The 23,801-nt window shown below is 40.0% G+C and overlaps 1 protein-coding gene across 1 annotated transcript; it reads left to right on the forward strand.

Annotated features, from left to right (window-relative positions):
* The first annotated feature begins 1,615 nt into the window (after positions 1 to 1,615).
* On the forward strand, positions 1,616 to 23,789 carry TLX1 (T cell leukemia homeobox 1). Its single transcript, XM_015813446.1, has 3 exons — positions 1,616 to 2,093; positions 6,904 to 7,105; positions 23,567 to 23,789. The coding sequence occupies exons 1-3, from the start codon at positions 1,616 to 1,618 to the stop codon at positions 23,787 to 23,789; spliced, it is 903 nt and encodes a 300-aa protein (XP_015668932.1).
* Positions 23,790 to 23,801: the final 12 nt, after the last annotated feature.

The following is a 23,801-nucleotide window of genomic DNA, read 5'->3' on the forward strand; positions in this document are numbered from 1 at the left end:
TCTTGCTGAAATTTTACTTCCACACTTAACACATAGTCATATGCAGCAATTAGGTGGGGCCATTAATGAAGAGCTTATATTCTGTGCCCCTGAATAGACAGACACACAAACTTTTCCTAATCAGATCAGAAAAGATTGGTAGAATTATGTAAATAGGAGATCGCTAACAAATTTGCTTTCCTCTTCTCTCTTTGTTTTTTTCCCCTCTACAGTCTTGTGAATGAGGATGGGGATTGTAAGTAGTAATAGTCATCTTTTGGCCCATTACATTTTTGTACAGAAAAACCATTCAATAGGTTACTTCTCATGGTCAGCGCAAAGCTGTGAAATTTCTTCCAACACGCATCCTTAATATTTTTATATTTCTATTTCCTCCCTTCCAAAGAGCCAAAATATTAAGTGGGTATTTCCCCCTTTTTTTCTTTTATCTAAAAGTGGGGCTTTAATGAATGAGATTAGGGCAAAAAGTGCTGAGATGTTTAAAGCATACCGATTTCTACAGAAATTTATCCCGAAACCTTTCCGAAAATATATGCTTTGGAAAGACTCAATCAATTAAAAGAAAATGGTTCTCCACTCTGCAGGGACTAGTTTTAGGCAGCAGCCAAGAGTCAACCGTAACTTGAAAGCTCACCTGAAGGATACACACTACTCTTGCACAGTATGAGGACACTTCATGATAAGAGGTTCTGGCCCAGATTTGTTTGTTTGTTTGTTTGTTTGTTTAGATTTGTATACCGCCCTATCTCCCTTACGGGACTCAGGGCGGTGAACAGGCGATAATAAAAATCACAATAAATATCTATTCTAAAATCAAATTAAATAAGATTAAGTCCAGGGACGGTGATTATGATCTTTTATTAGACTGAAGGATTTCCCTTACTTTGTGCGGGTCGAAAAGATAAAAAAAAAAAAAAGGAAAGGAAAGCAGAGGAAAGGGCGAAGGGAGAGTAAAGAGGGAAGATACAAGACGACAGCTCTGACGAGAGAATTCTTTTTTGTGTTGTTTTTTTTAATAGGAGCGAACACACGTGGCGCTCCAAGGTTCAAAACAGCGGAGGAAGCAAACGCTTCGGAGGCAACAGTTTCCGCGGGGAATTAGAACGGAGGACCGGGAGCCTGGCACTTTCACTGCCCACCCGCCCCTTTCTCTCCGCGCGTGGTCGGCTGGTTTGCTACCCCGGTTAGTTTTTTTTTGCAGGGAGAAACTGCTTGGCTTCCGTCTCTTTCTCTCCCTCCTCGCTTCCCGGGGCTCCACCAATGGGGGAGCGGGGCCTAGCAGCGCCAGGCTTTGGGCCAACATGATTGATGCCCTCGGAAGGAGGCGAGAGAGGGAGCCCACGGGCGCGCACGTCCCCCCTCCCCACCCTCCCTCCCTCTCTCTCTCCTCCTCCTCCTCCTCCTCCTCTCCCCGCTTTTCCTTCCTCCGCTTCCGGCCGTCTTTTTTACCTCTCCGGGAGCAAGTGAAGCGAGACCAGAAAAGCTGCGCGTATTTTTAAAAAATCTCTAGCTTTGGATCAGGAGGAGGAGGAGGAGGTGGCGGAGGTGGCGGCGGCGGAGGAGGAGGAGGAGGAGGGGGGGCAGTCACCCTCTTTGGGGTGGCTCTCGGCCCGGCATGGATCACTTAGGGGCGCACCACCTCCACCCGAGCCACGCCGAGCCCATTAGCTTCGGAATCGACCAGATCCTGAACAACCCGGACCAAGGCAGCTGCATGATCTCCAACGCGGCGGCGGACTACGGCCTGGGAGGATGCGTGGTGAGCAGCGCCTACAACCCCATGGGCGGCCACTACGGCTCGGCCCCCGGCGGCGGCGGCGGCGGGTCCTCCTCCGCCGGGGGCTACGGCAACGGCGGCGCCTGCAGCATGGCTTCGCTGGCGGGCTCCTACAACCTCAACGTCGGGGTCGGGGCCATGAACGGAAATAACCTCAACGCGGCCGGGGGCGTGATCCGGGTGCCGGCCCACCGGCCCGTGGCCGGCGGCGTCCCCCAGCCCCTCCCCACGGCCGTGCCCACCGTGAACAACCTGACGGGGCTGACCTTCCCCTGGATGGAGAGCAACAGGCGCTACACCAAGGACCGCTTCACGGGTGAGTGAGTGAGTGAGTGAGAGGCTCCGGGGCTCTTTCCGCCCCGCGCGAGTCGCCGGCGCTGCCCCCGCTGCCGCCCCCGCTCCCGCCTCCGCCAAGTCGGTCCGCCGCGTAGCCTCCCTCGCCCGCCCTCCCGCGAGAGAATCCCGGGCGTGCTCCGATTCGATTTGCAACCGCTTTAATTGAATCGATTGGGTTTGATTTATAAACAGCCTTGACGGATGGTTCGCCTTAGCGGTTTGGCCCGAAAGTGCAGCGGTGCCAGACATTCAGAAGGCTAAACGTCAAGCGGCAAGCGTTTCCTAATCATGTTCATGGCGGCTTGATTAACCTTAACGGCATTTTTAATAGCGTAGCTAGCACGAGTTTTCACCTTGATTAAAACTTCCACGGAAGAGACACCTTCTGAAACTCTCACCGCTTCTCTCAGAAGCTCAAACGGCGAGCAAATCGCCTAGCCTTTGGGCAACCTTTTAGAAACGCTTCAACGTTCAATTTTACATTCTTGGGTTAAGCAGGTTCTTTCAACATTTTAAAATTAAATGTTATTTCAACCAGTTTCCCCGCATTGTAGGTTCTTTTCCAATTTTCTATACTTCGTTCAATAGATATAGTTTGCCCACCTCAATTCCGCTAGTAAAACGCGTCCACCTATGGTAACGCATCTCTTAGGAATATTACAGATATGGCTCAATCTATACTATAAATACTATAACAACCCTATTATAATAACATCATCATCTCTGTATATTTTTATGTGTACATAAGTATACATGTACGGACGTACACATACATAGAGTTATCAAACGATCTCATATATATAGTTCACCAATTTTTGTAGTATATAAATATATAGTTGAAAAATAACTAGGTTTTAAAAATGTACCATAACTAAAATTTTCAAAACTTATGAATCATAAACTGAACAAATAATGCCTCTGTCTACATGTTTCCTGATCAAGTTTATTCTGCGTACTTGTGCGCATCCCTCACAATTATTGTTATAAATGATGGAGCGTGGGAATACGGATAAAAATAAACATTTAAAAGAAATGTATCTTTCAGACAGACAGTACAAGAAATGACATTAATACTGGTAGCGCTGAAAGGGAAAGTGCCACAAGATGATCTATGGTTGAGTCCAAGAAACTCATGCCTTCCCCCCCCCCCCACCGGCCAGGTTCATCTTTTCCTAGAAGTATGGGGCATATGTGACCCATAAATTGGCACCTACATTATTCCACGTGCTTTAAAAAGGGCAGGGGAGGGAGAGAAGAGAGAAAAAATGTCAATTCATCGTTTAATGGCAGATCTATTGGAAGACAAATTTTAGCAAGCCAATGCTCTTTCCGAATCGCCCAGATTTACGCTCATCCCCCCCCAACCAGGATGCCACAAACAATAATGGTAATTATATTTCAATTTTAATTTAAACAGCGAGTCCCGACCTTCATCAATAAAGGCCCCATTATCTGCCGCTTCGGAGCAGGACCTCCCCAGGGCTAGCCCTTTACCTGGCTTCCAGCCGGGGCGGGAGATTATTACATGCAGATTAAGTAATGGTTGCAGCGATGTCCACAGCAAGACGGATGGGCAGATCGAGGCTGTCGCGGCGCGATCTTGCTCTTTGACGCTCTGCTCTGAAGGGACTTCCGCGGAGTTCAATGGCAGCAACTCCCGGCCTGTAATTGTAGATCCAACCGGGAGTCATTACCACTGAACGAGTGGAGCCAATTTCGGACTAGACGCGGCCAGGAAGGAGGAAAATTTCCCTTCAGTTGTAGGCATCCGCGCCCCGGTCCGCGCAAAGAGGCCTGTAATCCTGGTTGCACCGAGTTTTGAATTGCCCGCCACGCCACAGTTTCTATGGGAGTTGGTTGCTTTTACTTGAATGGCGGAGAGAAATCGTAAACAGCAACCGAAGCTGGGGAGAAAGGATACCAGCGCTTTTCGGCATCGCAGGCAATGTCTGAAGCAGTTTAACCCGAAGACGCGACGACCCAGGCGGCCGCTTTATTTATTTTGCCTGGCCGCCGCCAGATTGGGGGGGGGGGGTGTCTCTAGATCTGCTGGATTGCATCGCCTTCGCCGCCAATTAGCAAGGCCGGATTAGAATTTGCCTTTCGACATTTCCACTCGCAATGGCGCAGATGCGGCTAGGGCCTTGCCGCCCGAAAAGGCCTCCCCTGGTTCTCCTCCCTGCCGAGGAGGCTGCTGCAAAAGAGGCTGGCTCGTTTTAGTTCGGAACAAATCGTCTTCCGGCCCGTCCTCATAGGGCTTTAGATATTTTTTTTATATATAAGAGAATTTTTTATCCCGAGTCTCAATTCGTTCTTCGGAAAGAACAGATTTTGTTCTTGGTACAGAGGCCTAACCTTGGCCTTTTTTTTTTCTTTCCCGCCGTCCTTCCGCCGAGGGCCTACGCTGGGAAAACGCGAGCCATATTGGCGTGGAGAGCGAAGGCTGCGCGGAGCTGCTAGGGCTATTTGTGGCAAAATAAAGCCTCGGCACCGCCGAACAAGGTTCATAGAATGTCCCTCCGTTCCTTGTTCGGTTTGGGAGACTGCTGAACATTACGGGAAGCACAGTACCCAGATCAGGCGAGCTCAGAGGGATCTCAGGTGAGATAACGGGGTGCTGCCGGTAAATTAACCAAAAGTCGCCAATTTCAGTTTTGGGATTATTTGCTGTGTTCTTAAATAGATCTGCTGCCACTAAACGAGATACAAACAAAATCAGGTATCCAGGAGAGTTGGAGATAGATTGAAGTGATTCCATTTTAAACAATATTCTCACCTTCTATTTCTTCCCCCTGCTTCCCAGCTAAAGTTTTCTATGCCTCTCTGGCACCTGGTTAGCCTCTTTCCAGCAAATGCTTAGCCTTAGAGAGAAGGTACAGATAGATACCATTAAACAAAATACATTGGACCAAAATAAATAAAATGACCGCAAGAGAGTCTTAAATCAGATTTCTTTTTGTTGCTGTTGTTGGTGACTTTTGTGTCCATAATAGAACTGTAAACATCTACTTAAGCTAGGAAGATTTTGGAAAATAGGTTAATTATATTATAGCTGTCACAAATGAAAATATAACATGCAGCATATTCTTAGAGAAATTTAAAAGGAGCCTTCTTTAATTGCAAGAGGGGGAAATTTATCTAAGGCCCAAAGGACCTAATATTTAAAAAATAATTTCCTCATGTGCAGAATCACTATGTAAAGCGATCTAACTAAAACAAAACACTACAATTGTGTACACTATAATTATCCTGATAGTTTCAGTCCAACAATGGTACAACATTTATAACAGGTCAGATTTCCTAGATTTAAAATTAAAGCCATAAATGAAGGATTTCCAAAGAATGTCAAAGTAACTCAGAGCAATTATGCCTAGAATAATTCTTGGAAAGCATTCCTGTGCTGGTTCTTTTACCTCCTTCCCTCATTAACATTTTCCTTAGCTTTATGAGTTAAAATATTTTCCTTAGCTTTAGGATTTTCTCTTGACATTTCTTGGGAATGTGTTCAAGTGAGTGAGGTTGGGAGGCAATATATTTAAGGTTATAAACAAATAGCAAAATATATATTTCCATAAGCATCATTTCAATTGGTAATTGCGTGGACATTTATGAATAAATCAAATACCAAAAGCAGATTTTAATGAGAGAGGGAGAGATCCATCCAGTTCCACACACATTTACAAATAACTGTGCCCACTGTAATTGCAAGCCGAGTTATGTGATGTACAATTCCATTGAGTTCAGTAGCACTTAATTCTGAACACTGGACTCATCTTTGACATCGGAGTCAGTCCAATGCATATTTACTTAGACATAATCCCAATATTTTAAAAGCAGTTTTCGTTCATATGAAGTGTATTGTGATTTACAGGCTAAATAATACACATCTTTTTATCTAGAGAGAGAATGGCTTAAACTTCAGAAAGAACTGCCTGTTTAGTTAGATTTATTTTGAATTAACTCCTGTCAATTTTTCTGAGAGTACTAACTTTAACCAGGGTTATGGACTTCAGTAAAAACGATCTTCAAAAAAATAAAAAACCATAAAAACAAAAAATCAAAATGTACTTTGATGGTTACATAACTACCCATGGATATGAAAATTCATAATTTTAAAAAGGTTGTCAAAACAACAAAAAGTGGGGTGAGTTGGAATCCCAGATTTGGATTTTTATAGGGGAGGGTTTCAAGCTTTCTTTTGTTCCAAAGTCTTAAATAACAGTAGTTCAGTAATGCTCTTATTGAGGCTGCAGCAGTCTGAAGCTTTCTTTTTACATAGTTTCTCCCAGATAACATTCAGGGGATTGGGCTATAAATGTACACAGTTTCGGTCACCCTGCTCCTAGCTTGCAAGGTAGATTTGGTCCTCCAAACAAGGATTTCTCCCCTCCCCATTCCGCCCCCCTGCCCGCTTCATATATACCCTTCATGTGCTCCTCTGTCAGAGAGCTCGCTTCTTGCAGGGAGTCTGGTGCCTCCATATTGGGATCCACCTTGGGACATTGGAAAGCTCCTCCACAGCAGCACATGAATAAGGAAATATTGGTGGGTTCCAAAACAGAGATTTGTTCTTGAAAAAGCAAGGAGGAGATTGGGAGCCCTGTGACCAAGCCTTCTCTGTGCCTTCCTATTTCTCTGTTTGACTCTTGGTGTGTGTCTTTCTGTCTCTCCTCTGCTGCTGCTCTGTGCAGTCCTTCCTGATCATGTCACCGCTTGCTTCTTTGCCCCCCTGCCCGCCCTGTCTCCCCCTCCAGTGGCCCTCTCACCGTTCACTGTAACACGCCGTATAGGTCACCCCTATCAGAACCGGACGCCCCCCAAGAAGAAGAAACCACGCACCTCTTTCACCCGTCTGCAGATCTGTGAACTGGAAAAACGCTTCCACCGACAGAAGTACCTGGCCTCAGCCGAGAGGGCGGCTTTAGCCAAGGCTCTGAAAATGACTGATGCCCAAGTCAAGACCTGGTTCCAGAACCGGAGAACAAAATGGAGGTAAGCACACTAAGCAAGTGAGCTGTTGCTGCTGTGCTGGAACATGTTTTTTCACCCACTGGGCTGGGTCACCTCCTGGGCCATCAAGGCCAGACTCTCTACAAACATCCAGTAGGTTTTTCCCCCCCAAACTTCTCAGTGGGAGTTGATCAGGAACAGGGGTGATTTCCTGGGGTAAGCATGATTAGACCTGGTCTGCCAAACGTGAAGCATGCCCCTAGGATTTGCTGGGCACAGATCCAGTCATTCTTGGAAGAGGTTGCTCCCACTGGTAGTCATTCAGGAATCAAAGAGCTTGTTTGGTCCCTCCAAGTGCTTAGGAATGGAGTAGTGAAGTTTGTGGTAAATATGTGTCTTGTAATTTTGTCATATCTGAAGGAAAATTGATGAATGGTGTGCAGTTTTAATGTCAAAGGGATTGAGAGTTGTGTCAGAATTCAGATTTTTTGTATTTGACTGTTTCTGTGATCCTACCACCCAATCTGATATCTGATATCTATTTATTTTCATATATATCACTGAGTATTCATAACTTCTTTTTGAATGTGTCCCTTTATATGTAATACATAGATATGTTTACTACATATACCTGCCTCACCCGCTTCTTCTCCTCCAATTAATGTATGTTATCTACTTCAAGTTAGCACATTCTTATTTCTGGATAAAGAAGGCTCTTTGCCTCGAGATCTCTGATTGGTCAAGATTGTTCTAATGTTTAAATTAGGAATCTCTGTGTCTTATTTACGCCATCTTTTCCCAAAACATGCCCAGGGTTAGATATAAACTCCCATAATTCCTAGACAACACAGTTGGGAATGGAGTCCATCTTCTTTAACCACTGAGATACATGTACAGGACCAGCCTTCCTGTCCATCATGTGACTTTTGTCTGTGGTGGGAAGTATTTCACTCATCATATATTGGCTGCTGTCTCCCATTTGTTTTGCTTTGGAAGCCAGTAATTCTCCTGATCTATTTAAAGCTTGGAACAGATGATTTGAAAACTGATTGGTTATAGCTGAGTCTTGGTTTATTGGCTGATGGACTGGAAATGGGAGGGAAGGACTGGTTCCTGTGAGTTGCCATTCAAAATCAAGACAGCCAGGTTTGTTGTGGAAGGACAGTTTCCGTTGCTAGAGCTACAGGAGAAACAAACCAAGGAAAACTTTTGCATAGTGAGGTCTGATGCATCCGGTCTTCGGAAATTAGCAAAGAATTTCAGAGGCCGTACCATATGTACCATCTCTCATTCTCGGAGACTCTTCCGTCATCTTCATAGGCCAGAACTCAGCAGAATAGAGGTGGCGCTGCCATCACCCTCAGGAGAATCCCAAGCCATTTCCTTTGCTATGCTATGACTCTCCAACAGATTGGAGGAAGGTGGCTAGAAGTGGCTTAACCCATAAATGTTCTCTACTTCTAGAAATGTTGTCTTTAAAATATCGGATAAACTGCTCCTACATTTTTTGTTCTTTGTTCTATTTTTGATCTTTAAGTTGTCTAGGCCTGTGTTATCCTTGCTTAAAATATTATTCCTGGATTTAAGTAATAGGAGAGGGTTTGTACCGAGCAGCCCACAGGTATTGAGAGCAAAATTTCATTTTTAGGACTGATCTAGAACTAGTGAGGTGAGCTTTCTTTCTTTTGCTAGGACTGATACAAAGTATGTGGGCAGCAGAAGAGAGAGAATTTTCATGGCAGCTAGAGGTGCCTAGGAGTTAACCTTTATTAAAGCAGCTTCTTGGATAGATGAACTAGGTAGGACTGAACAGAGTCCCTTGAAAGTCCAGTTTCAATAATTTTTTATAAAGGTTTTATTGAGTTTTATAAGGTTGGGGAAGGGATAGGATCAGGATGGGGATTAAGGTTTGAGGTGGGGTTGGGATCAGGATTGGGAACAACATTGGGGTTGCCCCCCAGTAACATTTTCAAGCTTTAGCAAACAGACTATTGTCTGGGTACATATGTTCAGTAACACTAATTAATATAGTAAATAGCTGTAATGAATATGATAAACGATAATCATAAACAGTATGAGTTGGTCAATACATATCATTGTTCTTACTAATATATATTCAAAATAACATATCACATTCATTTCTCACTAGTTCATTTTCCTAACCATTGGTAAAAATTATCCCATATTAAAGTAAACTGAATCTTCTTTCTCTTTAATCTCTAAGATTAGTCTATCCATTTCTGCACATTCTAAAATTTTCTTAATGAAAATCTCTTCAGTTGGTAAGTTTTCATTTTTCCAGTATTGGGCAAATGCTATTCTCGCTGCTACCAACACATGCAATATTAAATACTCATTCTCCTTCTCATATTTGTCTCTTAATATTCCTAACAAAAACAGTTCTGGTTTAAATTCTATCTGTATTTTAGTCATCTTTTCCAGCCATGTATGTATCTTAAGCTAAAAAAAAATTCGCTTTAGGGCATACCCAGCTGATATGGTAGTAAGTACCTGGCCTTTGTTTACATTTCCAACAATTATTTGAGATATTTCTAAACATTTTCGCTAATCTTACTAGTGTCACATGCCATCTATAAAACATTTTATACAAATTTTCTTTATATGAAACTGCTTTAGTCAATTTAATATTTCTATCCCATAACTTTTGCCAATCTTCTAAATCTATAGAGTATCCAAAGTTTTTTGCCCATGTTATCATTGTTTCTTTTACTTGTTCTTCTTCCATCTTCAAGTTTAGTAGAAATCTGTAAAGTTTCTTAATCAGGTTTTCATCTGTTTTTAACAATATTTGATCAAATTCTATCTGTTCTTTATAAATCCTGTTGTCTTTGCATCTTTTTTGTATCTTGTTTGAATTTGCAAATATGGCCAATAATTTCAATAATTTTTAATGTAATCTGATCAACTAGATTGTCCATGTATGCCATCATAAATATATACCCTTGAAATTTATAAAGTTCCTAGTGGTTTTATTATAAAAAGTCTTCCAGACACCTACCATGAAGCCAGATATTAATATCCTGTTTGAGAATAACTACAGTTCTGGGTGGCAAAACAAGCTACTCATCCATCTAAAATTTTAAGTAGATAGTTTTACTATCTTTACCTGGACTTAAGGAGGCAACATAGGCAGTATACTTGGTCTTTTCTCAGCATAAGAAGGGGATAATCATTTCACAAGAAAGTTATATGCTATAACAGACATACAGTATATTACTCAATTCTGACTTTTTACAGTCCTGACCATTTTGGTTCTTACATCTGCCTAGGCATTAGAATGGAAAATAAACAGTTTCACCTTTGAACAAAAAGTCAACAAATACCAAGTATTTTCTCAGAATAGGGATATGGATTGAGAGGGGCTAGTAATATTGAAGTTCAATAAAAAAAATAAAATGCTAATATCCTGAATACAGGTGGTCCTCAACTTACAACAGTTTGCTTAGTGACCGTTCACAACAGCACTGAAAAAAGTGACTTATGACCATTTTTCACACTTATGACCATTGCAGCATCCCCATGATCACGTGATTTACATTCAGATGCTTAACAACTGACTCACTGACTTTATGATGGTTGCAATGTCCTGGGGTCATGTGATCCCCTTTTGCAACCTTCTGACAAGCAAAGTCAATGGAGAAACTAGATTTACTTAACCACCATGTTACTAATTTAATAACTGGAGTGATTCACTTAATGTGGAAAGAAAAGTCGTAAAATGGGGCAAAACTCACTTAACAAATTTATCACTTAGCAACATAAATTTTGGGGTCAATTGTGGTTGTACGTAGAGGACTACCTGTAGGAAGCCATTATTATGTGTGTAATGCTAGTAATTATACATTAACACATTAAGGCAAGGCTTGTAATCATATTGTCAATGGAAATAGATATCAGTAATCTAGGGATGCAAATATTAACAAATTGAATCTTTTTTTAAAAAAAGCTACAACCCACCAAACTGAAAACAAATACACACAGTGCATTTTAAAATATATACTCTATTTGCAAATGCATTCCAAATTGAAACAATACCTTCTTTTTTATTTTTATTAAGAGATTTTATACACTAATAAAAATCAAGACACATTATAAATGAAAAGAAAAAGAATGAAGAAAGCAGAGCAAGTGAATACAAGGCATAAATAGACGGGAAAAAAGAAAAAAACACATCAAAGTTTGGCTTCCAACTTTCTTTATAGCGGTTACAAATTTTTCATCTATCCTCCCCCTTTACAGTTATATAATAATTTCCTTCTTCCCATATTTTTCTCTTTCTAATTATCAAATCCATAAATCATCTGTTCATTTTTTTCCATTTTCAGCAGAAAGTCCATAAAGGTTTCCAGTCACTAATGTATTTGTCTTCTTCCTAATCAAATAAGTTGGTTTTGCATTTTTGCAAGTTCATTTATCTTTACCAATCATTGCTCTGTTTGAGTATTTCAGAATCTTTCTGTTTTTGTACATATAGTAACCTTTCTGCCGTTACCATATTAAAAAAAAAACAATTTCCCAGGAGTTTCTTCAAGTCCCAACAAAAACAAACAAGTTTCAGCTGTGTATTAATCTTTAAAATTCTTTGTATGACTGTATGTATTAGTACCCAAAGTTTTCTAACTCTTTTACAAGTCCATTATGCATGATAAAATGACCCTTCATGTTTTTCACATTTTCCACACAAACCAATATATCCTGGAATATTTTTCTGGTATCATATATCAACAGTACGTCATTTTACAACAAGTACCTTCTCTTACATGTATTTTTCTGGCAGCTAGGTACTTAGCTAACTATCTAATAATCAGTGCAAGAATACTGCTTCCTGCTGTTGGGAGGAAGTCCTTCTACATAATGGTAGTTTGGGTAAAGACATTCAACTTTCACAGCTCAGCCGTGTCCTATGCACTGCTGCCTTTGTGCTGTAATACAGCCAATACTACAATAAAGAATGTGAAGTGTAAAGGAGAGTTGATGATTTGTCTAAAACTGAGAATATTTAGATAGGATTCGTGGTTGATATTATAGTATATTTATGCCCATAATTGATCATTGGCAGAATTCATGGCCCCAGATAGATGTTATAATTCTGTTTAAAATACAGCATGTTAAACCTTTCTATTAACTAATGTCTCGTAGGATATCTGGGGTTACACTTCTTGGCCCCTATTTAGATAGAAGACTTATTAATAGTTAGAACATTTTGAATCTTCTCTCTCTCTCTCTGGGTACATTATTTGTTTTGTAAGAGCAATAAAACATTACAAATGGGGCATTTGTATTATTGGCATTTAATCATAAAATGAAGAATACATTTCTGTTTTTTCTTTTAATTTCACTATAAGCTGTCTTAGACTATAAATATGTCCTGAGAAGGCTATTAAGGCTGCAATCCTATGCCAACGTACATGGGAATAAGCCCTACTGAATAAGTAACACCTATTTCTAAATAAACATGTATAACATGATAATTAGCTTAAATTATATATACAGAGAAGCGCATATTGTAAAACAGCCAAGAAAGGTGTTAAAGTAAGAAGAGGCCCAGGCTTGTGCCTGACTCCAGGCGTGAAAGCTCACTGAACGACTTTGTGCCACTTATTGCCCATCATTCCAACTGTCTCCACTGGTTTGTTGTTGGGAAAATAGGAAGAGGGAGTGTAAACTGATGGAGGAAAAGCAGAATTGGATATAAAACAATTAAATTCATTATTGTAAGTAGAGATTCAGGGCAGATTTGGTATTGAGTTTTGTAGGCTCAAAAGGTTTTATTCTCTGTACTAGCTGTACCCAGCCACGCGTTGCTGTGGCTCAGTCTGGTAAAAGCGTGTGTTGCTTTTACATCCAACGCTGTTTTTCAAAAAAAGCATGTTTTTACCTGTCACAGGTGTGACATCTATATAATATAGGTATATAAAAACACGCACGCATTCGAATGCAACGTTGTGTCAAAATTTCAAAGCAATCGGTGAAGAACTTTTGGAGATTTAAGATTTTGAACAAACGAACATTTACATTTTTATTTATATAGATTATATCTCAATTTTAGAGATAGGAGTTGAAGTGTGCCTTCTCATAACACTTTAAATAGGCAACATATCCAGGCCCCAGAGGCATTTTTTTTTCCTCAGCCCAAGAATCCAATACCTTCCTTATATGTGGGTTTCAGTTACCAGAATTCCCCAAATAGCATGTTTACTGTTGAGAATTCTGGGAATTTTCTAACACCTAGATTAGAGAAAGGTGATGTAAATGGTAGGTCTTAGAAGTTTCCTTTTGAAATGAAAGAGGGAATAGCCTTTACCTATGAAGGCTTCCTGGCTTTCTGTGTTATGATGTCACCAATCTGAACTGTTCTTGACCTTGCTAAATGTCAGTCACCACTAATATCTTGCCATACAGAATCATCCAAAAAGCCTGTCTGAAAGCTGGCAAGAAAAAACAACTTATTTTGCACACTTGCCACCAGAGCAAAGCCTAAATTGTACCCAACCAAGATAAATGAAAAGAACGCCAGGAAAATTATTGCAAGGAAAGAGACATGGACATGGTTGGTTTAAATAATCAGTGCAGCTCTGCAGAGACCAAGAATAGGAATCTGCAGGAATGCATTACTTGAGTTCTGGTTATAAATTCACTTTTGTCAGTGGATTGTTTTATATGAAAGACAGAATTATTATTGCAGAAATTGCTACACTGAACTTGAAAAACTTTATTCTCAGATAGGATTGCATGTGTTGTAGAATAACACATCTTTAACACTGCATGCGCAGTATTGGACACCTCCTGGTTTGCCCATATCATGCTGCTGTTGCATGAGCAGCTATTCCCTCCCTCTTTCTTTCCAGTGGGGCTCAACCTTACACAAGGGCATGTTATTTGTGGAATTGCCTCTTCATGAGGTACCTGCCTGGCCCATCAGGTTAGATAAGATGGGCATGTTCCAGGTCCCTTCCCTTAAATCAGACATGTCAAACACAAGGCCCGGGGGCCAGATGCGGCCCGCAAAGTGATTTCATGTGGCCCACGAAGCCATCCTGGAAACAGTGAGGGAACGGCCCCCACTGCCTTAGTCCTGGCCCAGGCTGGCCGGGAGCCAATGTACAATTTTGTGGTGGCCATCTATGCTGAAATGCATTCAGTCTTAGTTCCAAAAGGCCGTCTAGAAACAGCAAGGAACCAGCCCCTGCTGTGTCGGCCCCGCCCCCTGGGTGCATGCTGAGGAGGTGTCACCCTTTGTGAGAAATAAAGAAATGGACCATGCCAGAGACCCTCAGATCTGTCTCATTCCTGCCCAGGCCCCCACACGCATCCTTGACACAAATGATGTAGAGCTGGCCATGTCCACCTAGTAGACCACACCCACTCCATCCACACCCACCCAGTAGGCTGCACCCACCCTGGCCACACCCGCCCCCCCGAGGGCAACCCCAATGCTGATGCGGCCCTCAATGAAATTGAGTTTGACATCCCTGCCTTAAATGGTGTCCTCTAGTGGGACTTTGGAAGCATGCCTTTTCTATAGCAGCCCCTGTCTAATGGAATACTTTCCCCTTAAGATTTTGCATCCCTCACCCTTTTATCTTTCCAGAAAAGTGTAAAGGGTTGGCTGTTCCCCAAGGCATTGGAAAAGGTAAGATTGGTGTCTGAAGATTGTTCCATTCAACGGATTAGATGTTGCTGGCTAGGCACCAGGTTTTACAGTATTTGGTTTTTATTATTATTGTGAGCCATCCAGAGTTGGCCATAACAGAGTCTTCCAAGTAAATAAATAACAACCAACCAACTGACTTCTATGTAGATTTCAGGGGAGCAGCCCTTTTCATATTTATTTGGACAGTCAGTGTGTTGTAGTGGTTAAGGTGCTGGGCTAGGAGCAAGGAAACCCAACTTCTAGCCTAATCTTAGTCATGGAATGCAGCTGGAGCCAATCTCTTCCTCTTATCACTGTCAGGTTCTGCAACAAGTTAGGTGATAAACAAAACTCTTTGTGAGAACTAGGTGAATACAGTGCAAAACAAGCAGACTTTGTAGTTAATTGCAACAAATGCTAGGAAAAATAATGCCCCCTCCATATTTACTTGGGCAAATATATATTTTTAAAATTCTCAAACAGCGTGCTTATCTTGTAAAGATATCAGGCATACAACAAGTGTGACCCAGAGACAGCTCACCAGAATGCCTTTTATGGCTGCCAGGTAATCTAGAACAGGGGTGTCAAACTCGCAACGTCACATGACGTGTCGCAATGTATCGCGACTTTTTTCCCATTGCCGGCAATGGGGTGGGTGCAGTTTTGCTATGATGCATTTGGGTCTCGGGCTGGCAGTTTGACACCCCTGATCTAGAATATTTGGTTCTTTCCTTGCAGTTTGTGATTTTGTGATGATTTTAAGGGATAAAACGGATGCCTTAAGCTTTTCAGATACTTGTGAACTCTCCTTTAGGAATGCAAAACTTGGGAAGGCTCATGGTTAACAGAAATAACAGGACATCAGAAGAGTTCAAAGTGTAACACTAATTTTATCTTTAAAAAAATAAATTAGTGAGGCAGGTTGGATTGAGAAAGAGTGACTAGCCCAAGTTACCCAGTGACCTTATTGGTCCAGTGAGGACATGAAGCTGGGTCTCATCAGTCGAGTACAAGTAGTCCTCACTTATGACTGCCTTGTTTAGCAACCATTTGAAGTTATACCAGTATAAAAAACCTCAGATTTGTGATCGATCTATCCATGTATGACTATTTCAGCATCCTATAGCTGCATTATTGTCATTCAGGCATTTTGTAGCTGGCATGCATTTAGGACCATTACAGCATCCGTGATCACATGATTGCCATTTGCATGCTTCCCAATCGGCTTGTGTCAAACAGAGTTAATGGACAATGCGGAAGTAAAATCGTAAGTTGTGGTTACATGATGTTTTGCTTAAAGACTATGGTGACTCACTTAACAACTGAATGGGAAGTGAAGTCATAAGATTTTTGACTTAGCCGCCGCACTGCTTAGCAACAGAGTTGCTGGTCCCACTTGTGACACCAAGCAAGGACTACCTGTATTCTAACACACCAGGGTTTACTTCAGGGTAGGTGTGCACAGGATTTCATTCCTTTTGGAATTAATATATGCTGGATAGTACTCAGAAGCAAATATTTCTTTTTATGACAATGTTTCCAAGGTCCCAGTGCAGTCTGGATGGAACTTCTCCCATGAGACATTTCTTCTCAGTTCCAGGAAAGCTTTACTTGAATTTGCATATTTGCAATTAAGGCAATGAAGGTCTGGCTGAAGAGCTGTAACTAAGCTGTTTCCTGTTGCAGTCTTGAAACAAATTGAGGTGGGACACGGTGCTTAGTTTATTCCCCCGCCCTCCGATCACCCCCAAGTCTGGGCTTTGTTTTTTTGTTTTTTTAACAAATTACTGCTTTTCTCTGCCAAGCCAACAACTTGGCTAACTGAGAAAAATATTCCATACTGAAATTAATAATCTGATTTCACTAATTACAAACACAGCTAAACAGCCACAGAAGAGGCCGGGTACATTTCTCTGAGTCAAAACAATATTAAATATGCATCAGGAGTAAATTTGTAGTGGAAAGAAAATGGGATTTTATTCGTGCACTTTTTTTTGTTAGAGGATGAGCAGAATATGGCTTTAGAATCCTTCCCCCGGTACACGCACAGACCCTCACACAGTGCATTTGTAGACACACACATATACAACAATTTAAAAGATGTTGCTTTATATAAAAAATTAACAAGCATTTAAAGTATTTATTCTAAACATCCCCTTCAAGAAATATTAGATCAAGCCTCCCATCCTTCTCAGTCATTGCAACTGCTGAGAACTGCACCAGATAGGATGAAAAAGGCATAAATGCATGTTTCTATATATATAGGCAGTTTTTCCACTTTATTGCATTAAGATGGGGTATTTTTAGAGCATGGCTATAGTTATGCCTATTCAGCACCTAGGAGAAATCAAAACAAAAAAACCCCTACATTATGTCCTAGGGTACAGTCTTTCACAATACACATGTCTTCAGTTTTGTGTTTATCAACTTTAAGGAGTCTTTTACAGTTACGTGTGTGTAAAGTTCCACATCTTTAGCATCTAATTGCTCATCTGTTCCCAAGCTGTTGCACATTTATTTGAGCATGTGGTCTTTTTTACTGCTAGTACTTCCTTAGCCATGGAGGTAGGTATATTCTTCCTCTCACGTTTTGGCTGCTGCAGTGCCTTGGAGAGATTGGGTACCATTAACTCAATTGCAATTTCAAATCTGCCAATGAGATCTGAAATATTTTTAATAGGCAATTGATGGTTCTACCATTAATACAGAAATGTTGGTCACGACCTAGCAGAAGTTAAGTATTTGAGGTCACAATGAATTCATAAGATCAGGTTACATATCTGCCTTGAAATCAGATTGATTTAAATGCTGTACCGTATTAAAGCTGTTTGTGTCCAGGCCTTACATATTTTTCTGTATTTCCTCTTAGGTGAAATCTCCAGTAAGATACAGTGATATTAATAGGACAGTTTTTTGCGCAAAATGGAGCACAGTTTATATCTAAACATAAGTCATTCTCAGAAAGATAGAAGTAAACTTCTCAAATATAGGTGGTCCTTGACTTACAACCACAATTAAGCCCAAAATTTCCATTGCTAAGCAAGGAAGTTTTCAAGTGAGTTGCACCCCATTTTACGTCCTTTTTGGTAAGTGGATCACTGCAGATGTTAAGTGAATCCTGTAGTTGTTAAGCTTCCCCTATTCATGATTTTGCTTGTTGAAAGCCAGCTGGGAAAGTTACAGAGGGTGATCACATATGACCTCAGGACAGTACAACTGTTATAAATATGTGCCAGTTGCTATGTGCCAAATTTTAATCACATGACCATGAGGATGCTACAGTGGTGGTAAGTGTGAAAACTGGTCATAAGTCACTTTTTTAAGTGCCATTGTAACTTCAGATGGTCATTAAATGAATTGCTGTAAGTTGAGGGCTACCTGTAAGACATAGTAAATACTGTTTCTTTCTCCCATCTCCACTCTTCTTGAAAAGTATTGAGGTTTTTAGATTTATAATTTCCTTGTGCTTTAAGAAGTTAAACCAGCATTATGTACCACATTTCACTACTCTCCTTTTTGATCATAGTTTCAATAATCATCCTAGTTCCAGCAGAATCCAACTGAGCCAATATCCCAGGCAGAAATTGGTTTATATTATTACCAAAGTCTGATGGTTTGTGAACTGCAGCAATGAAAGGAGATCAGTATCAATAAAGGTAATAAAAAGGAATCTCCTAGAATTTTATTATAAAATGCTTTTCAAAACAGTTTATCATCAAGTAAAAGAAAAGAGGAGATTAATAGTTTGATGGACAGTAAATCAGTCCCCTCCTAATTCCAATCAGAATGACTTTTTATTTTTTTAAAAAGGCTAGATTCTTGGAAACATTAACATTTTGGGGAATTTCACCAGAAATTTGGACAATGGAATGCTTTTCTAAGAATGGTCTTATTAGTTAGCTTGTTGGCTTCAGCTTTGATACATAATATAAACCCTGGATTACTGGTTTCTGGCCTAGCTCAGCATGTTGGGAGAAGTAGACATGCTGATTCACTTCTTTGTGTATTGTTTCACTTCTCAAATTTCTAAGCCTAAGTCAAAGCAAAAATGTTTTATGGAAATTGGGGTGGTGGGGGTGGTGATAACTGTGGTGATAACTACAGATGATGGTATGAAAGAGAGAGAAAAGTCAAATCTTTCCTGATGTTAACATTCTCATCTGAAATTTTGTGAGATTTGGCATTGTTGTCCAAAATCTCAAAAGCATTTCAGATAGGAACACGAACAATTTATAAAATTTGGTGAACTTTTCAGGCTTTAAAATAACATATCAAATGTATTTATTTTTAAGGAACTATATGGTCACTAAGAGTCAACAACAATTTGATGGCACATAATTAATATAAACAGGTAATCTATAACATTTTTTCTGGATTTTTGTTTTTAAAAGGCAGCTAAGAGTATTGTAGGATTTATTTTAAGATACTACAGTTTTATTTTAAGCTTGTCAAAGCAGAATACTTGATACATCTGATGACAGTAGCTCTCAACAAGCCTGAAGTCTTCCCTTTCCCGTTTGAAGATTGCTACTTAAATAATTTCTAAAATCCAGTATCTATTCCTTATGAATCAGATTTAAGATAAAGTGATTGTGAAAGAAAGAAGTGAGAGAGATGAATGCAAATAATTTCTTACTTGTCTGAAAAGGAACCTCAGTTCATTCTTCTGGTAGAAAAGCAGGATCTGGCACATGCCAGACCATAATATTAAGTTACAGAGCTGGAAAGAGAACTGCTAACACCTTTCATATTTCTTCCTATTCTGACCGTTTTCTTGTAAACCCGTTTACTTTTTTTGCCTCTTTCAGTTTTTTTTCTTGGTCCCTTCTTTTCTTTTCTCTCCCCCCCCATCATCTTACAGACTTCTTTGCTCCTTTTGATTATTTTCATAGTCCTTAAATAAATTAGAATTAAGGGAAGTTATTTGGAGCAAAATAGATGAAAGTGTTATGTATCTCTTTGGGCGCCATACAGTGGCATGAGTTTCTGTATGTTCTTGTGAATTGAGTGCCACCAACATTAGTTCATAATGGACTCTGTGGGTTCTTTGGTGCCCTCTGAGCTTGATGGTTTTATTGTAGACTTTCATGATGTTACCTACTTGGGTAATGAAATGTCAACAACCAAGCTCAGAGAGCACCCAGAACCCCACAGTTCAATCCCTAGCGACAAATATTCTCTTGTATTAATATGATAGACTCTTTTGGTCTGGTTCCCACCACCTGTATTCTCACCCACAGCCAATGGTCATAGAGTGAGTAAAGATGGGGTGTGTAGTTCAACCCATCTGGAGCACTGGGACCACTTAGCCTATTATCCTTATTATAATACTTGGGAATCTGTTGGCACAAGTAAACTGGTTTGGCTAAGGTCTCATTGAAAGTGTTTCATTTGACAATAATAGTGCAGCCTTCATTTAGTTCTGCACAACTCTAGCATAAATCCTTTGAAACATGGTTTTAATTGTCTCCATGATCATCACTATTACTCTAAGTCAACCTTGTCTGCATTCAAAAATAACAAGAGTCTAATGAAGTTTGACTGTTTCAAAGAATTGGTTTATAGAGGATGCCACCTTCCAGTACTTCCACCTTCCAATGTTATTATTGCAAATCTATTTTTCTTCTCCTTAGATGGTTGATGTAGGTTGTTGATAATCATAGTTTGATGACTATGAGATACTTCATAAAATTTACATCAGGTGGTTATTACGCATCATGATATACATATACTGCCAAAAGTTTGCATTTTTTGTTATTTAAAGAAATCCCAAATTGTATTCACTGAATATGCCTGTGATAGAAATACTCTTATTACTAAGTTATACTATTGTCAGTGTAGATACTGGATCTCTGGAATACCATAGAACAGGGGTGTCAAACTGGCGGCCCTTGGGCTGGGTGCGTCACACGCAGGCCACCTCCACCCCAGCTTCGCAAAGGCAAAAAACGTTGCAATACGTCACGATACGTCATGTGACGCGATTGAGTTTGTCACCTGTGCCCTAGAACGTAGTGATACATGTAGTCCTCAACTTACAACAGTTTGTTTAGTGACTGTTTGAAGTTACAGTGGTATTGAAAAAAGTGATTTATGACCATTTTCCACACTAATGACTATTGTAGCATCCCCATGGTCATGTGATTTACATTCAGATGCTTGACAACTGACTCACATTTATGATGGTTGCAGTGTCCCAGGGTCATGTGATCCCCTTTTCCGACCATCTAATAAGCAAAGTCAGTGGGGGGAAACCAGATTCACTTAACAATCGTGTTACTAATTTTATAACTGCAGTGATTCCCTTAACAAACGTGGAAAGAAAAGTCTTAAAACGGGGCAAAACTCATTTAACAAATTTCTCACTTAACAACATACATTTTGGACTCAATTGTGGTCATAAGTTGAGGACTACCTGTATTAGAAGGCAATGAATGAAATGTTAAAAAGTATTCCAAAGCACATATTTTATATATATTTATTTGCTACCACCAAATATAATGGTGGCCACCAATAAGGAAGTTTTTCACTGGAGATAGATACAATTGTAGATAAGTCTATTAGTGGCTATCAGTGTTCATAGGTAGACAGCATTTTCAGAATTCAAGGCAGCATGTATAGTACATACTGTTTTTAAATAGCAAAGTTTAAGAGGGTAATTGCCATCATGTTCTGTGTCCAAACTTGCCAGATAAATCTGATCAGCCACAGTATACTGGACCAGTGAACCTTTGTCCTTATCTGGTAAGGGTCTTCTTGTGCATACAGCTTAAGTCTGAAGTCTCATTTAATTCTATGGAACCTATTTCTACGTAAGCCTGCATAACTTCAGTTTGTAATGCAGGTCTCAATATATGTATTGAAAATAAGTTCCATTGAAATTTGTGCATGGGACCAGAATTTTGGAATTTTTGATTTCACCAATATATTATTTAAATAGAATGGTGGTGAACACACATTGTTGGCAAATGTTTCATATTCTTTTATACATGGTTGTGCTTGCTTTTTCTACTTATTCCCAGGTTCATATGAGAATACACTTGAGCTTTCCATGTAGAAAATCTCCCTTGGAAACAAAGTAATTTGTTACAGCCAAATTGTCAGAAATGATGATAATTTCTGATGATTGTCAGATCAATAAACTATTATTATGTTTCGGCATATAGAGGGAATATGTAATTGTTAGGAAAGGGGGGCATTTTTTTTCTATACAAAACTACATTCGTGGGGAATATTTGATAGACTGAACTGAACTTCTAGTAGTAACAACAGTTATAGTTCCATGGCTAGTTAGGAAAAAGCAAGCCTTCATTAAACACAGTTTCTTTCTTGACCAAACCACTACCAACTTCCCTCTAATATACAGGGCTGATTTCTGGTGTGCAATTTGAAATGCCTTTCATTTGTTTTATAGATATTTCATATCATATCCAACTAGAGCAGGAATAGGCAACTTTGGCTCTTTTATGACTCGTGGACTTCAACTCCCAGAATTTCTGCTGGCTCAGGAATTCTGGGAGTTGAAGTCCATGAGTAATAAAAGAGCCAAGGTTGCCTACCCCTGAACTAGAGCATACAAAAGTGACTTGATCTGTATTTTGCTGGCATGAATCTTCATTCAGAAGGCATATTTCTTCTTATTTTTCTAACTTAATGAAACTTGGGCTTCAGTGCTGAAAGTTTTTAAGAAAGAGAAAACAAGATGCTAGAGTTAGTTGCCTGTTTATAACCTGAAGTGCCATGAGAGAGAATGTGAGCTATACTACACATTCACAATTTATTGTTATTGTTCATTTTCCACTCCTGCTACTAAAAACAGTTTTTTGGTTTTGAACTGTGTGGTATAAAAATTAAACAGAATTTATTTTCAAAGAAGAATATCAGTTTAAAAATTTGAAAATAAATTAATTCCATTTAGCAGTTTGTTTTTATGCAAAATTCCAAGTATTCTTAATGATGTATAAAGCTTTAAAGGTTTAGTACACCTTTACCTATACCAGCCTTTGTCTGTCTCTCAGATTTGTGTTAAACTATAGCAAAGAAAACAAAACAGGACTTTATTTTAACAATAGCTAAATTTTGAAACTTCCAAACCACAGGAAGCCAGGTTGGTACCCAGCATGCTTGTCTTTTATCTACTGCACCAATCTGTTTTTTCTGCATATGAGTTGCTATGAGTGGTGGATGTGGACTAGATTAGCGTATGAATTTTCAAAGGAAGGAAGATTTGAAATGCTTGTTCTATGAAATGGTGGTGCAGTTTTAAAACAAGAGGCATTCTTTTTATAAATATGAAGCAAAACATTCAGTAGATGGAGCAATGTTTAGAATCTGTAGCTTGTTTTTTTTACATTTTCCACTCATACGAATGTGTAAGGACAGAGTAGTCAGAGACACACAACCACACATACATATACAGCTGATCACTCATAATCCTAAAATCTAGCATTCAGCCAATGACATTAATAGTTAATGGACAGATGCGGGTAGAACAGAATGTGCTGCTTCAGACAACCCATAGTTAACATTGACTGCCACTAAGATGGTCATTGATTTATATGGTTTCACAGAAGGGCTAGGTCTTTCAAGAGGTTTCCCCTTTGATTATTCCATGTATTCTCTGTGCTCAGTTATATGTTTAATATAACTGGGCAGCAGATTGCCTGAAATGTGACTTTTCATTTTGGCTGTTACGGAAGAAAAAATCCTTGAGCATAAGAATGTTCCAAAAGATGGGAAGATGTTGTGATGAAATGGAATGGGAGTCGACTTTTACAAGGGGCATTTCTGCTTTCAGCTGGGATCTCTTTTCCTGCTGAAACATGACATACTCTGTGCATTTCTCTCAGGCGGCAAACTGCAGAAGAACGGGAAGCAGAGCGGCAGCAAGCCAACCGCATCCTCATGCAGCTCCAGCAAGAGGCCTTCCAGAAAACCATCAACCAGCCCATCCAAGCAGACCCAATCTGTGTTCACAATTCCTCCCTGTTTGCCCTCCAGAACCTTCAGCCATGGTCAGATGACTCTTCCAAGATCACCAGCGTTACTTCTGTGGCCTCTTCCTGTGAGTGAAATCTTAACTTT

Source organism: Protobothrops mucrosquamatus, unplaced genomic scaffold, assembly GCF_001527695.2.
Source record: "Protobothrops mucrosquamatus isolate PMUCROS unplaced genomic scaffold, P.Mucros_1.0 scaffold156, whole genome shotgun sequence".
Taxonomy (NCBI): domain Eukaryota; kingdom Metazoa; phylum Chordata; class Lepidosauria; order Squamata; family Viperidae; genus Protobothrops; species Protobothrops mucrosquamatus.